Source organism: Aedes aegypti, chromosome 3, assembly GCF_002204515.2.
Source record: "Aedes aegypti strain LVP_AGWG chromosome 3, AaegL5.0 Primary Assembly, whole genome shotgun sequence".
Lineage (NCBI taxonomy): Eukaryota > Metazoa > Arthropoda > Insecta > Diptera > Culicidae > Aedes > Aedes aegypti.
This window is the reverse complement of record NC_035109.1, coordinates 404,051,552-404,068,629: the sequence shown is the minus strand read 5'-3', so window position 1 is coordinate 404,068,629 and position 17,078 is coordinate 404,051,552. Positions and strand designations below refer to the sequence as shown.

Sequence of the window (17,078 nt, the reverse complement as noted above, 5' to 3'; positions counted from 1 at the left end):
ATTCATACGATATAAATAACAATTACAAATATAATGATTGGGTATTAATCTAGAAAAAATACATATGAAATTACGTTCAACAGATAAATTTTTGAACCAGGGGATAGCATTAACCCTAGGACAAAAAGAATAACAGTATCTTCCTTTATCACTTGTATCCCATGAAGTTTGCCAACTGTTTATGGAATCTCTTTTTAATTTAGAAAAATATTCGGAAGGACAAATGATACGTTTATATATTCTACCACGAAAAGCATTGAATAAGTTATCAGCAAAATGAAAATGTAAATTATGAGGAATATGATTCAGTTCTGCATGTAATGATAAATCGATGCATGGGCAAAATGCATGAACATTTATATTATGATTATAAAAACCATTGTTAGATGAGATGAAATTTTCATTATTACAATATGTGAAAGAATTCAAAAGTCTACAAGTAGGATTAATTTCATATAAAGAATTCAAAATATTGATTATTAGATGATTATTTGAAAAACATTGTACTAAAAATTTAGAATTTAGCTCATGAAATCTATTTTAAAGTGGAATTATACCTGCCAAAACTTCTACAGATTTTGAATGAGTAGAATTCAACAATTTTAAACAAATTTTCAAACTACGGAATTGTATCTTATCAAGTTTTGAAAAATGTGTCTGAACAGCACTTGAAAAGGTAAAACAATCATATTCCATTACTGAAAGAATTGTTGTTTTATAAAGTGTTATCATATCATGAGGATGAGCTCCCTACCAAGTACCGCTAATCGCACGAGGAAAGTTAATTCTTTTAAAACAAATTATTTGGATATATTTAATGTGATTATTCCACTTCAATTTTGAATCAAACCATATGCCAAGGTATTTATAATCAAATACTTGTTCAATTTGATGGTTATTGAGATATTAATTGATGTCAATGGGAGAATGTTTTCGGGAAAATAAAATAAATTTGGTTTTTTCAACTGACAAGGTAAATCCATTATTATGAGCCCATGTATGAATATTATCCAAAGAACATTGCATGAAATGACGAATAACTTCTCGATACTAACAGAAATTACTTTATCATCAGCAAATTGGATAAAATAAGTTCCATTAGGAATTATAGAAATTATGTCTCTTCTAAATATTTTTTTTTTGTCGGTAGCGATAGGGGTAGTACTGGCACTCTTAATCTGCCCTAAGCTCCTTCCCAGCATTTGCTTTTATAAGCCTCTATTGTGTTCATCACACAGACGTTCCTAAGCAATGTTGCTCAAATGGTCACTGTGTACTCTAGCAGCAATCAGCCCTTACCGTAGTTTTGCAGTCTAGTGCTTTAGACTACTATCAAACTATGATAAGGCCTGAAACGCTACTAGAGTGGTTAAAGTGAAGAACGGAATAGTTTTATTAAAAGGTCCTCATTCCCCATTTCATTTCATCACTCACTATCGTCACTTTTTTTTTTTTTTTTTGCCGGCTATTCGGCTCAATGGAAGTTGATCCTCAATATCAGCTTCTATATTCGAATAGCCTAGATCAGGGACGAAAAAAATCATGCTCACTATACTCAATTCACTGAATTTATGCCACCATCAAAGTAACCACACCACCACCAATATGATTGTACCAATGAAGACGGCACAAAAGTAGATGGGCAAAACAAACAACGATGCCCGTATGTCGTTGGTATTTTTGATTATCAGAAGCAGAAGAGTGTCAGTTTTAGAAAATTGATTATCAACGAGGTTCAAATTTATAAAACAATATGCTGCTATACGGGTAATGAAGGATCCGAATGGATTATATTGACGCGTCTTTAGTGTGCCTCGTGCAAAAATTACAACTTCCCGATGCGGAATGTAAAAAAGCCAAGCTGGTTAGAATGAATATCATTTTTTGTTTTCGATTATCAAAAAGCGGTTGAGTAGCAGCACGTTAAAAGGAAACTGACAATCTTGCGCAAGCGCTTTGCCAATCTTTGTTGTGTTGTCAAGGTGAGGATAAAAACAAATAAAAATCAACGAAGCTTCTATCCAGCAAGTATCAATGTAGGCGAGGGTAGATTGAATATTTTCGTCCCTGGCCTAGATAGCCGTGTAGTGTCGGTAGCCGATTGCAACAAGGCTAGAAATAACCTGAGAGAGAGGAGACAGCTGGCTTAGATTGCGAGCTCCCAAAAGTCAAGGAAACCTGTCATCAACTGTCACTGGAAAACCGCACATTCGAAGGGCAGAGCGTGAAAAACCGGCAAAATTTGGCCAAACTTAAGCTGGATTTGGTTGAAAATTCAGGTTTTTCTATTGTGATTTCGCATATAAAATCGTTTAAGATTTAAATATTGTCGATTGGGCTTAAATTGCTATTGAATTTTTTTAATTTTATGAACTTTTTGATAACAAATGGGATGTGACAATGGTTTTGACCCTGTTTGTGCTCTCCGGACCATTGTGCACAACCCAAACATGAGAAGAAGAAATCAAAGAAGCCAAGAAAACAAGCCAGTTGTCAGTGAGCTGTCTCCTCTCTCTCAGGAAATAACACTACGGATTGCCTGTTCCGGTGGTATAAGTCCATCATACAGGTGGCCCCTAATTCATGGTGTCATGCGGCTAAAAGCATACCGTGCCTAGGAATGAATGGTTAGGGGGGTCAAAAGAAACCTAACCGTGAACGGTGCCTGTGGAGTACCAGGGCACCCTCCACAGTTTTATGCCCTTACTGTGCTACCCGGAGCAATGGCGCAGGTGACCTTGTACTTCTCCGAAATAATCGGCTACTCATATTTAGCCTCATATCAGAGGCTTGATACGAGTGGGAGCATGTTAATGTAATATGAATCGAATCAAAATTATCCAGGTGAACCTTCATCATGCAAAGGGCGCATCAGCAGTGCTCAGCAGAAGGTTCACCAAGGAAAATATCAATGTGGGACTAATTCAAGAGCCCTGGGTAAATAATGGAAGGGTACTTGGTTGCCCTTCGAGCAGTTGTAGAGTTTTGTACGACGAAGCTCAGTCCAAACCACGGACGGCTATTCTTGTAAATAGGGACACAAAATTTGTCCCAATTACAGAATTTATCCGTAGAGACATTGTTGCGATCAAAGTAGAGGTGCCAACTATCCGTGGGAAAACGGAGGTATGTATTGCTTCTGCTTACTTTCCTGGAGATGTTGAAGATGTGCCTCCATGCTCTGTCGTTCATTTTGTGAACTACTGTAAGAAAATTAATGCCCAATTTATAATAGGGTGCGATGCAAATGCCCATCATACAATTTGGAGCAGCACCGATATTAATAAAAGAGGAGAAGATCTTTTAAACTACATGTCGTCTAACAACATAGACATATGTAATAGAGGTGATTCTCCTACTTTTGTAAACTCTATCCGACAAGAGGTTCTTGATCTCACGATCTGTAGCGACTTGTTATCGGAGAAGATTGTGAACTGGCATGTTTCTGATGAAGAATCATTGTCAGATCATAAACAAATCCGGTTCGATTTTAAAGCTGGATCAGAAATAACAGAAAGCTATAGCAACCCGAAGAAAACCAATTGGGATCTCTATCGTTTTCATTTAACGAATAAGAATTCGTATAACGGTGAACAGTTCACGACTGTTTCACAACTGGAAAATGCCTCTGATGGGATCATTGACCAAATGGTCTCATCTTATCATGCTAGCTGTCCTATTCAACAAAGGTCATCAAACAGGGATGTGCCTTGGTGGAATGACAAGCTGGCAGGATTGAGGAAGAAATCCAGGCGGTTGTTCAATAGAGCAAAGATCACTTTAGATTGGGTTGAATACAAAAAAGCCCTAACAGAATACAACAGAGAACTAAGGCACGCCAAACGTAAGGACTGGAGACGGGTATGTGAAACCATCAACAACGCTCCTGCAGCTGCAAGGCTGCACAAAGTCCTTTCAAAAGACCATTCAAATGGTCTAGGTTGTCTTAAAAAAGAAGACAGCAGTTATACTGTTGACTCTTTTGAAACACTGGAAGTAATGATGAGAACTCATTTCCCTGAATCGATCCCATATTCGGATGAAGAACAGGTCTCAGATGAGGCAAGACATGTATGGTCGATAAATGCCTATCAGAAAGCTTGTGAAATCTTCACGCCTTCGAGGGTCGAATGGGCATTGAGTTCTTTTCAGCCTTTCAAATCTGCCGGGAAAGATGATATTTCCCAGCCTTACTGCAACAAGGAAAAGAGACGCTTTGTCCGCTCTTAACCGAAATATTCAAAGCAAGTGTGGCGCTTTCATATATTCCAAAAGCGTGGCAAAAGGTTCGAGTTGTCTTCATTCCAAAAGCTGGAAGAAAGGATAAAACAACTCCCAAAGCCTTTAGACCTATAAGCCTTTCCTCTGTTCTTTTAAAGACAATGGAAAAAATAATTGATGACTTCATCAAGTCAACAAGTTTAATAGAAATGCCTCTTTGTAAATACCAATTTGCGTATCAATCAGGTAAATCTACCATTACGGCGCTGCAGTCGCTGGTAAATAAAATCGAGAAATCTCTTGAAGCCAAAGAAATAGCCGTGGTTGCTTTTCTCGATATTGAAGGAGCATTCGATAATGCATCCTATAGCTCTATGAGTTCAGCCATGGAAGCAAGGGGCTTGGATAAAAGTGTTATCGAATGGGTTATGACCATGCTCAAGGGTCGCACAATTTCTGCTGATCTAGGAGGTGCGCAAATATCTATAAGATCTACGAAGGGATGTCCTCAAGGAGGAGTGTTATCGCCCTTACTGTGGTCTCTTGTAGTAGACGAACTCCTTAGAAATTTAATAGATCAAGGTTTTGAGGTAATTGGATATGCCGACGATGTGGCCATCTTGGTTCGTGGAAAGTTTGATAACACGATTTCCGATCGGTTGCAAACTGCGTTAAACATTACTCTCAAATGGTGTAGGAAAGAGGGGTTAAACGTAAACCCTTCAAAACTACTATCGTGCCTTTTACCAGAAGGAAAAAGGTAAAGCTTATGCAGCCTTCTTTGAATGGAGTTCAAATTCAATTTTCGGAAGAAGTTAAACACCTTGGTGTTACTTTGGATAAGAAATTGAACTGGAACTCTCATCTGAGCAAGGTCATAAGTAAGGGTACTAATGCCCTATGGGTCTGCAATAAAGCCCTAGGAAAAACTTGGGGACTGCGACCTAATATGGTAAACTGGATTTATTCAGCAATAGTCCGACCAAAAATTAGTTATGCTTCACTGGTATGGTGGCCCAAAACAAATGAGGTAACCGCTCAGAAGAAGCTGGCTAAGTTGCAGAGACTTGCTTGTATATCAATGACAGGGGCAATGAAAAGTACACCATCGGTTGCCTTGGATGCCCTTCTTAATATACTGCCTTTGCATCAATTCATTAAACTGCAAGCTGCAAAAAATGCCTTGCAGTTTATTCGTTATAATAAAATACTAGATGGTGATTTGATTGGTCACATGAAAATCATCAATGAATTCAATTTGAATTCAGATAACAAAACAATAGAAGATTGGATGACAACGAAGACCAACTATGATGTTCCCTTTAAAGTGGTTAAACCAAGCCGCTATACTTGGGATTCTGGTGGGCCAAGTTTACGTGCAGGTTCTATTGTGTTTTATACCGACGGGTCAAAGATGGGCGACAATACTGGAGCTGGAGTTTTCGGCCCTGGTATCAGCAAGGTAATCGCTATGGGGCGCAGTCCCACTGTGTTCCAAGCTGAAATACAAGCCATCATTGACTGTACAAATGTTTGTCTCAAAAGAAACTATAGGTTTGCAAAGATCTGTATTTTCTCAGACAGTCAAGCAGCTTTGAATGCTCTAAAGGCATTCACATGTAGATCAAAGTTAGTGTGGGAATGCATTCTTTCTTTGAAGCAATTGGACAGTAGGAACGAAGTTACATTGTACTGGGTGCCCGGCCATTGTGGAATTGAGGGGAATGAAATCGCCGACAATCTTGCAAGACAGGGTGCAGCTTCGATCTTTGTCGGCCCTGAACCGTTCTGTGGTATTCCTGAGTGCACTCTCAGGATGAAACTGAAAAATTAGGAAATGTCCATGGTAGAATCCAATTGGAACGCCACAGATACATCCAAGCAAGCGAAAAGATTCATAAAACCCAGTCTAGCTAAAGCCCGGGCTATACTGAATCTTAATAAAGGAAATCTTAGGGTAATAACTGGCCTGATGACCGGTCACTGCCCAAGTAGGTATCATCTTAAAAATATAGGAAAAATACAATCCTCTGAGTGTCGTTTTTGTCAAGCTGAAGACGAAACTGCTGAGCATTTACTCTGCAACTGCGGAGCATTGCTTAATCAAAGAACGTTAACATTTGGAAAAGGGTTATTAGAGCCCTTGGAAATTTGGCAAGGTAGTCCTAATAGGGTAATAGACTTTATAAAACGAGTTGTGCCCAGTTGGGACAGTGTGACACATCAACCAATGTCTATCACATCTCAATTGTGAAAGGATATTTGATGAGCACCAAATAAAATATGGGTCATACCACAATATTCCTAAATAATGGAAGCAGTGGTTAAAAGACTCTACAGATGAGGGATGAATCGTCACTTTTATTTTCGACACTATCACGTTTATCACCGATTATCTCTCATCAACTTTCGTAATACACTTCAGATATACTTTCCATTATATCACTTTTCAAATCACACCATTTTCATAGAAATTCATTGTTATTAGCATTTACCATCTGTTAGCATTACTAAGTAATTAAAATATATTCAATTTAAATGTTTCATTATTTTTGTTGCTGTAGAGTCATTACTATTCAAACTACAATTTAGCACTATCAACAAAGTTACAGTAAAACAAAATCACTTCGATCAATTTTTCTGCACTCGCTGTTATTATTAACACTTTTATCACAGACAAACAGACGTAACACTTAGAACAAATCCCGATCAAAATCATAGTCACGATGACATGTACGCCCAATGCTAAAATCGGTGTGTTTGGCCGATGGACCAATAGATGGCGGTAGTGTGTAAACGTCAAACGCGAACAAAAACGTTGCGAGCGCTGCGAGTGGTGGATTGGCCACCTACCAGATATTTGAATCGGCCGTTAAAAAGGTGGTCGATGGACATCGGTGAGAGTGTGACGTCTGTTTGTCTGTGCTTTTATCATGCATGTTTGAAGAACTAGGCAATAATGTTTATATTCAGAGAAATGATTGCAAAATGTATTATGGCCTTTATTAAATTAGTAGAGTTCACATCATTATACATCATCATTTTTATATTTCTAATAAAACTATCAGAATCCCTTCCAATTTAATTTTCAAATTGTCATCACCATAGATTTTATTATAAACACACTATTAGCACCAACACAATCACTAAATTTAATAACAACAAGTGTTACGCACAGTTCCACCAAACACCCATTTTTATGTTGCATTATAAAACGATTGATCACACGTTAGCTTCGAAACTTAACAACCATTACTGATTAGTACAAAGGATGCTACAGCTCGTGGTAAACGAACTGAACCATCAACAACCAGCACTGGTTTATAAGTAACTAATGAGCCCTGGCGGTCCCTCCGTTCGTAGAGGACCTGATAATATGCCGAAACATATTAACAGATCCTCCGCCTGAATGCAGCCGTTTCATGATAAATCATGAACCGTTAGAGGTGTGCCAAAGTATTGGGAAGGTGATATGTTTCACAGACGGGTATTATTATGGTGCACCTTCTACTTTGGCACCGTCAAACCCTGTGATCGTGGCCAGGGTATGTCTCTTCTAAATAAATTGTATAAAAAGGGCTTAAACAAGAACCCTGCGGTAGTCCAAAACATATTATTTTTGAAGAACCATAATGATAAAAATGCATTATTTGGAATGAAAATAAATTACATATAAAATTGGAAATTAATGGAGGAATTTTACAATCATTCATTTTTTCAAAGAGTAAATCTATGAGAACTGAATCATATGCACCAGAAACATCAAGAAAAGTAGAAACAACATCTTGTTTTCTATTGAATGATAGTTCAATTTGTGAAGCTAAAAGCGCAATACAATCACGAGATCCACGACCTTTTCTAAAACCATATTGAGATGAAGGAAACAAATTTTTTTTTTCAGCCCCTAATTCAAGACGATTTAATATCATTCTCTCCATTAATTTACGAAGACATGATAATAAACTAATTGGTCTTCTACTATTGACTAATGATGGATATTTACCAGGTTTAATGATACTAACTACTTTAATGAAACGCCATTCAGTAGGAAATACGTTCTGTAAAATAAATTCATTATATACAGAAAGTAAATATAGTTTACCTTCTAAAGGTAAATTTTTCAAAATAATAAATTTTATGTTGTCAATACCAGGAGCAGTATTTTTGGTACTTGACAAAGCTAAATCCATTTCTTCAATCGAAAATTTAGCACAAAGTTCAGGAAAATAATTGTATGATGTTGTATTTTTAAAAGGAATATAACGTGGTACAAAATAAGGACAAATTTTAGAAGCAAATTGACTAATCCAATCTTCCGAATATTCAAGAATTAGAAAATATCTTCCAAAATGCTCAAAATAGAATTTTTGGATTTATTACTAGAATTAGTGTTATTTGTATCATCATTGTTATTTTTAGTGTATTCATTATCTTTCTTGAAACCAGGTATATTTTGAGAAGATTTAGTTTTACTTAAAGACGTTGATGGCTGTGGATCATAATTTTGATATGACTTGTGAATCTTTTTTCTTTTACTGGGAGGTTTATAAATGAAGTTATTTTCCTCATGATTTAGATCATTATCATCAATACTAGATAAAGGTTCAAAATATTAGGAGAACTAAAATTTTTAGAAGATTTAGTCACCTCTGAATATGATAATTTACTTTTATTTTTAATAGATTGATTAAATTTTTGTTGATGAGCAATGTGAACAGAACATTCTTTTTATGAATTATGTTTTCCCCTGCAATAAAAACAAACATCAGAAATTTTTTCACAATCTGAGGATGAATGATTTTCATTACATTTTGAGCATTTAGGTTTGTTAGAGCAAAAGTTAGCTGTATGTCCAAAAAGAAGGCATCGATTACAATGCATTATTTTTGAAAAATAAAGCCTCACATGGAATTTAACATTATCAATTATAACATAATCTGGTAAAATCGACCCTTCAAATGTAATTTCAATACAATTAGAATGGGTATAAAAAGAATCCTTGTCAGTAAAAGTTAATTTGGATAAACGATTACATTCTAGAATTTTAACTGACGAAATTGATTTATTTTTAAAAGATCCTAAACCATGATTCAAAATATCTTCACAGTTTAGGTCTTCATCATAAATTACGCCGCTTATTTCACATGAATCTGAAGGGGCATAAACTCTATATAAATTTAAAAATAATTTAGAATTCAATAAAGAGTTGGCATCTTTTTTTTTAAAAAAAAAGGCTCTCCGTGCTCGTGGCCACTACTGTGCCGGAATCAGTTTTTATCTGTATCTTCCTTACCGATACAGTTCTATTTTTAACTAATCTATATTAACATCTGCTTTCACTCTCTTCTGCTCTTTTGCTCTCACACCGAGCAGGTAGGAGAGTACTCTGCTGTTGGTCCAATCGATTTCCATAAGCCATAGTCAATTGCTCTTGCGGTGGTTCGTTTTGCCGTGTTCCTGAGTCGTTTGAGGCTAGCTGCCTGCGAAGTGGGTCAGTTTGTTTCAGTCACCATCTGATACTGACGGAGGATGGATGTGCTCCCCTATGCACGGTCCTCCGTGCGGCGTCTTCTGGTGGCTGGACGGGTTATTTTTTGGAGTGGCTGGGAATTGAATCCATGACCTTCCGCTTATGAAGCGAAAGCGTAACCTCAAGGCTACGGACCCCCCTAAAAAGAGTTGGCATCTTCACGGGATCCAAATATAATTCCAAGTTTGTCAAGAGAATTTTTTTCAAGAGAAAAGGCATTAGCAAAACAGTGGCGCCTGACATCAGTGACGATCGACGGATATGGGAAAATGAGCAGAGATTCCAGTCTGCTTGTTATAGGGATCTTTTTAATATACTTATCAAACAAGAACCAAAATTTCAACTTTAAGTATAATTTAAACCACCGTAATCCGGGGTAACATTGATATTTGTTTTGGATATTTCTTTAATTTTCCATTTCACGATACAAATGTTACAAGTTTTGTTTTTTTAACAAGTATTGGCACCAATCGCTCCTAACTACAGTCGAAGCTTGTTATAACGACATCGCAAGGGACCGTCGTAATAGGGAAAAGTCGTTATAGAGAACAGTTACAGCATTGAAATATTTTTCAAGGGACCGAAAAATGTCGCTATAGAGGGCTTTTGTCGTTATAAAAGATGTCGTTATAGCGAGCTTCAACTGTATATACTATACTTTGTTTTTCAAAAGATTTAAGCATGTTTAAATAAATGTTTTAGGCGATTTTTTGATCCACCTGATTGATAACATTGATCACCCATGTAAACAACGTTCGGTAATATTGAGAATGTCATTACTTACTTAAATCAAGGCCCCTGAAACCAAATATGAAGACCAGACTCTTACAAGTAATTCACTTTTTATATTATTTCAAAAATAAAAACACTTTGAATCGGGGAATGCGCCTAAAGGCAGGCAATTTCCTAAGGAAATTCTACATTTTTAATAGTAATTAGTTAATGTTGCCTAATTTAATTAACTTATGAAAGGTTTCACAACGGGATCGTTTTCGGCGATGCCATATTTAGTAGCAATCGCATTTTCCTTGATCACATCATTTACAGAACTCATGTGTGACATGAATTTTTGGGGTCTGGGTCATTTGGCATAAAGCCATTTGGCATAAGGTCATTTGGCATAACGCCATTTGGCATAAAGGACAGTTGGCATAACAGCCATTTGGCATAACGGTCATTTGGCATAATTTTGAACAATGTGAAAATAAAGGGTCATTTGGCATAACAGACATTTGGCATAACGGACATTTGGCATAATACCAACCCATCTGAAAAGTAAAAGTTATTTGGTGTAATAATTCAGATATTCCTTTTTCTATGTGAAAAAATTGTTGTAATATTACGCAAAAGAAAAAGTCATGTTAAAAAGAAGATCAAATTTCTATATAACAAAATAACGCATCGAATCGCTATGCAATAACCCTCGAAAGAATACCTTATGTTTAAAAGAAGGGTAAATCTCTAGATAAATATCATGACTAAACAGAATAACAGAAGATGAACAAGGGTGTCAATCAGTAACGCAACCAGTGTACACTGGTCCAGGAAGCTAATTTAGGCGCACATGAGATTTTCGTCTCGATTTATTGATTTTAGAGCCATAGTTGCTTCTGATAATATTTTCAGAATTTTCGGTTCCGGGTCATTTGGCCGAATGTCATTTGGTTGAATGCCATTTGGCCGAAAGGGTCATTTGGCCGAATGCCGTTTCGCCGAAATTGAAAACAAAAGTTAACTAGCATGGATTTATAATGAATTTCAAAGAACTCATTCAGCTTATTCATGAATAAGGTTACACCATCATTGATATACACATAATTAGCATTTTAGTAGTACAGTCGACTCTCCACAACTCGATATTCTATAACTCGATGGATTTTTCGGTCCCTTCAATTTCCCATACATCGTGCTCTCCATAAGTCGATATTTCTATAACTCGATATCTCCATTAGTCGATGTCACGTGAGAGAAAAATTTCCCTTCATAACTCGATATCCATTTTAAAATACTTCTTATACGGGGAAACTTGGACTAATTCTCGCGAAACATTACTAAAGGACCTATGTACAAATGAGAGATTCTCTCCTCTCTCGTTCTCTTTCGATTATAACAGTGGAATACTAAAGATTTTGGGAACTTTTTCACTATAGATCGAAAGTCAATTTCCTTGACTAGCGTTTCATACAAAAAACGCAACAGAAGAGGTTAATATGACTCAGTTATTAATGAAAGAGAAAGTAAACAAAGAGAGCCTCTCAATGTTAGATAGGTCCTTTAGTAATGTTACGCGAGAATTCTTGTATGGAAGTGAATAAATACTTGCAAGTTGTAATAAATGTTTTAAAACATTGAAATAAAAAAAATGTAAGTAAAAATATGACATTTTTCGAACATTTCGCAAAAAATTTTCAAATAATTGTTTGCAAAATAATATCAACAAAATATTATTGCTTTCTTACAGAAGTTTAAGGTTTAAGACTTATTCGTCCTTTTGCTGGATCTGGTTGTTTTGCTCCCTCGGATCGTACTAAGCAATATATGTCATAGCTCTAGCAACCACAAGTCTTGGTTGCTTTGACTTAAATATTCCCCGAGTCGTTTATTGCTATACGCAAGCAGGAGGAGAATGACACTCACCCAAGTTGAGGTAAAAAAATGTGTTTTGAATAAGACGTAAGGGATTCTGGGGTAATATGCACCCTTGAGGCAAAACATCCCCACGGTTCCTTTTATGAGTATTTGTAAAAAAAAAATTGGAAAAGATTCGTCAAGAGCGGATAGGAGTGACCCACAACATGCGATTTTACAAATCCAACTTCCAGAAAAATGTCTAAATTTTTCTAAAATATTTGTAGAATCCCCGAAAAGTCGTTTTACTCCTGGGGTGCATATTACCCCTGATACCATTATTATAAGCTTTAACATGAATAACTATGAGAAATACTTCACTCTTGAAAAACAGCCTATTATCAAAAGAAGGAAAAATCTCTTATGAAAATTTAGGCAAGTGTAATGCATATAATAGTTTTATCAGTACAACTACAAAGAACTTCCGATGATTTAAAGAAGGTAAAATTCCCAATTAAAATATAAGCTGAACTATTTTTAACAGTATAACTCGAATGAATATCCTATGTGCAAAAGAAGGAAAAAAATCTGATGAAATCAATAAAACACTTGAAACCTAATTACACTTTGGTAGTCCAGAGGCGAATTAACCGTCACCTCAGAGTCTTGTGAGGAGTTGTGAGGAGTTCACAACTTTGTCCTGAATTAACGAGTCGATTTTATCATTCTCTTAGAGCTCTTATAGAGTGACAAAAAATTACGTCCCGTTATATTATAAAAAACAACAAATTAATTAGCTTATCAGTTATTGGGCCAAACTTATGAAACCAACATATCAGAGGTGGTGTTATTTGATTTTTATTTTTATGATTCAGCCAAACGGCATTCGGCCAAGTGGCCGGACACCGAATTTTCAGTACTACAAAGTGTACGCATCCAAATTTTTTTACGATGATAACAAGAGTAAAGTAGGTACCCGAGGAGGAAAGAATAACTCGCAATAACTTATGCATACCATATTTTGGTATCATACCATAATTAGGTATTGTTCAGTTGTTAATACCTCATTTTGGTATTATAATGGTATTCGAAAAAAATGTTTAAAACAATTAAAAATACTTCATTTTAGTATTCGGTAGCTATTGAGGACTGCTGGAGGTATTGAACTACTATTGAAAAATTTCACTTTTATATGAAAATCCATCACGTATTATTTAGGTATTAAAATACCTGATCTAATTATCAGCTTGGTATTTGTAGAATATGCAGAAGGTATTATTTGAGGTATTTTATCTCTTATGCAGGGCTCATTCATACCTCATTCAGGTTGTTGGTATTGGAAATTATCTGCTATGGAAAACCTCAATTTGGTATTCAATAGTTATTTTCTTCTGCTCGGGTATAGGCAAACTTCTTTATTTTAACGAATCGTGAGTTGGTATGTTCAGCAAAGTTGTAGCAAATGATAAGAGTTACTCAATATCAGTCATAACAGCGTATGGCTGATTTACATAAACTATTAATATCAGTTGCGAACTATCAATATCACTTTGATTTGGCAACCAACAGCAGTGATGCGACATCGCACTCTCGATTATAATCAATTCAGAATGAATGATCACGTGACAATTCTCCTTCTCCCTGGGGCCTTCCTTAGCCGAGTGGCTAGAGTCCGTGGCTACAAAGCAAAGCCATGCTGAATCCCAAAGCTAAAATCTTCAATTTAAGTATGTACAGAAAATATATTGAAATTATGCCAAATATCCGTTATGCCAAATGACCCTCATCTTTCACTTAGTTAAAAATTATGCCAAATGTCCATTATGCCAAATGACCGTTATGCCAAATGTCCTTTATGCCAAATGGCGTTATGCCAAATGACCTTATGCCAAATGGCTTTATGCCAAATGGCCCGCTCCCGAATTTTTGGTAGTGCCAATCATAATGACAAACAATGAATTATATTGTTTCAAAAAGTTGACAAATTTACGCACGAACTAAATGCAATTTTTGCAAAAACTTTTATTGTTATTAGCTCATAAATATAGGAAAGAGAAGCACCATTCATGATTTGAAAATGTTCCAGCAATAAATGTTTATTTGAACTTATTACGAGATGAGTCATTCCGATAAATGTAACCCCGGATTACGATAATTTTATTTTTCTTAACAAACCTCATTACCGCCCGACTTAAAAAAAATCGTTTCGAGAACGTTAAATTAATAGACAAAACTGTAGAGAGGTATACGACGCGAACACGCAAGCATAACGATATATTTTGAAATGACCAGTAGCTCCACATGCTGACTAGAAAAGATGAACATCTGTTTTCTGTGATCACATGCTGTGCTTATAGAGATCTCAATAGAAAAATACGCATAACATAAATTCTAAAAAACATAAAAGCTTTAAATTAACTAGTATGATTGTAATAATTATTATTTTCCAGATGGTCATTTCTGTTGTTGTTACCGGCCGGTTGACTGTTGCAGAAGCAAGTTCCCGCTATGGCATACCCTATGTCACGCTGTACAATAGCGTTCTTGGCCATCAGAATCGTATGGGCGTTCTTCAGAAAATTACTCTCAGTCGCGAGGAAGAGGACCAAATCATGAAATATTGCGTGAAACCTCTACCGGGACGTAAGGCGAAGAAAGGAATTACTCAACCGTTGGAGAAGATATGGGAGTTTTTGAACTGTTTGAAGAGTTTCCATGAAAAGGCCGATGAGTTCAGATTTGGCGAAGTGTCATTCTATCGGTGGTGGTGGGCTTTCTGTCGCCACCATAACATCGATGTCCACCCATCGAAACACGTGACTAGAGTCAATAGTGAAAGTCCCAGTGTAGATGTCGCAACAACTCTTGACGATAGTGAAACTCCCATTGTAGATGATGGAACAAATCGCGTCAACGAAGGTAATTACCACATTTGGCTCTTATGCATGAAGCTCCCTTTTTTATATAGCAAAGCATTTTGAAATGTTTCTTAAAAAATCGAAACACAATTTAATTGAATTCTTTTAAGTGTTTGGGGATAGACTTTTGATAAGATATAGCATAAGCATATTATCAAGAGAAAAAAAATCAAAATAATGTGTCTATAATGCAGCCCATCGAAAGTTCATCAACATATACTGAAAAGATTTGAATTACTAATGAGAGTTAGCTTTATACAAGCATTCGCCCGATAAAATTTTCGACGCTTCACTCATCGAGCAAACTTTTTTCCAGATGACAGCACCATACCTTCGTGGACACGAATGGCAGAGTTGAAGGTAGGTATACCACATACAAGGAGAGGTAACACCTCGAACTATTTTTTGGAAAAATAAAGAAAATACATCCAAAAGTTTTCGGTTCGAAATTTCAAAAACCGTGCAAAAAAAGGAACATCATTTCTCGACATTTCATGTAAAAATAAGGTTTTGGTGGAAAAAAATGTATGAAAACTTATTTTGCACGGCTGTGTAAAAAAATCCGTGCAAAAACAGAATCGGGTGTAAAATTACCTAGTCAATCATTTATTTTACATTAAATTTTAGTGAACAATACTTTATAGTTTATTCTTCCATATCTGTGGTTGGCTCTAATGTATTGAATGATTCAAACAATTATACATATTAGCGTTTACACACTACCGCCATCTGTTGGTCCGTCGGCCAAACACACTAATTTTAGCATTGGGCGTACATGTCTTCGTGACTATGATTTAGATCGAGATTTGTTCTAAGTGTTACGTCTGTTTGTCTGTAATATTAGGTTAATCAACGATAGATATGATTGATGCAATATTAACATATTAACAATAAAAGACACTGTATGGGCTAAATGCAAAGAAAGATAAATTTACCCACATCCTAAAAGTTATAATCTTCAAAACAATCAAATATTTTCCATACCTTCCAGGAGGCCATCTTTGATATTGTTACCGGTCAGCTGAGTTTCCCCGAGGCAAGTTCGCAGTATAACCTGTCCGAGCACACGCTATACAGTAGGATTCTTGGCCAGACTGATCGCATGGCTGTGCTACAGGAAGTTTCTCTCAGCATCGAGGAAGAGGACAAAATTCTGCGATTATGCACGACAATTCCACCGGAATGTACAGCGAAGCGAATAATCACCCAACCATTGGAAACGATATGGGATTTTATGCACCACCTGGGGGATTTTCGAGAAAAGGCAGATCAGTTCAGGTTTGGCGGAATAGCTTTCTATCGATGGTTTTGGGCTTTCTGCCAGAAGCACAATGTCGATGAGCGGCTACCAAAGCAAGAAACGAATTGATTTGTTTTATTAACAGAACGTGGAGTATTTATGTATTTATACTATATACATCTGAAATGCGAAGAATTTGAAATTAATCTTTTGTGAAGACTGTTCCATAAACTTCCAACTATCCTCGAAAAATACATCAATCAAATCGCAAGACCCTTGAGGCTTAAACAAATGTTTTATTTAAGCAGATCAATTCTCGCATACTCTGAGATAACACCCTAAAAGCCATTGGTAGCCATGTGTGTAACTCGTTGTTTCTGAGCAAATGAAAGAATAAGCATCCAAACCAACATCACGGGCAGGTAGATAATGATCCTTTCTGTAATATGTGGAAAACCGGGTTTGAAGACTTTCGGTATTAACTGGTAAAGTCGTGTGTTTCAGTTCGCAGTAAAATAACAACAGTTTATTCTTCTGATCATTTCCTCACAATACCCTACTTTACACTCAGTGTACTCAGCCCCCCTTCCAGCGGGTTCAG

General features: G+C 36.3%; 1 protein-coding gene across 2 annotated transcripts in view; it reads left to right on the top strand.

Moving 5' to 3' along the window:
- LOC5566712 overlaps positions 1 to 16,631 on the top strand; it is a 53,973-nt gene extending 37,342 nt beyond the window's left edge. For both annotated transcript variants that reach the window (XM_021855649.1, XM_001651070.2), the window contains exons 8-10: positions 14,770 to 15,238; positions 15,554 to 15,597; positions 16,229 to 16,631. In XM_021855649.1, the coding sequence (XP_021711341.1) occupies positions 14,770 to 15,238; positions 15,554 to 15,597; positions 16,229 to 16,606 (891 nt within the window). In that variant the 3' untranslated portion in view covers positions 16,607 to 16,631. The remainder of the gene's footprint in view (positions 1 to 14,769; positions 15,239 to 15,553; positions 15,598 to 16,228) is intronic.
- The last annotated feature ends 447 nt before the right edge of the window (positions 16,632 to 17,078 follow it).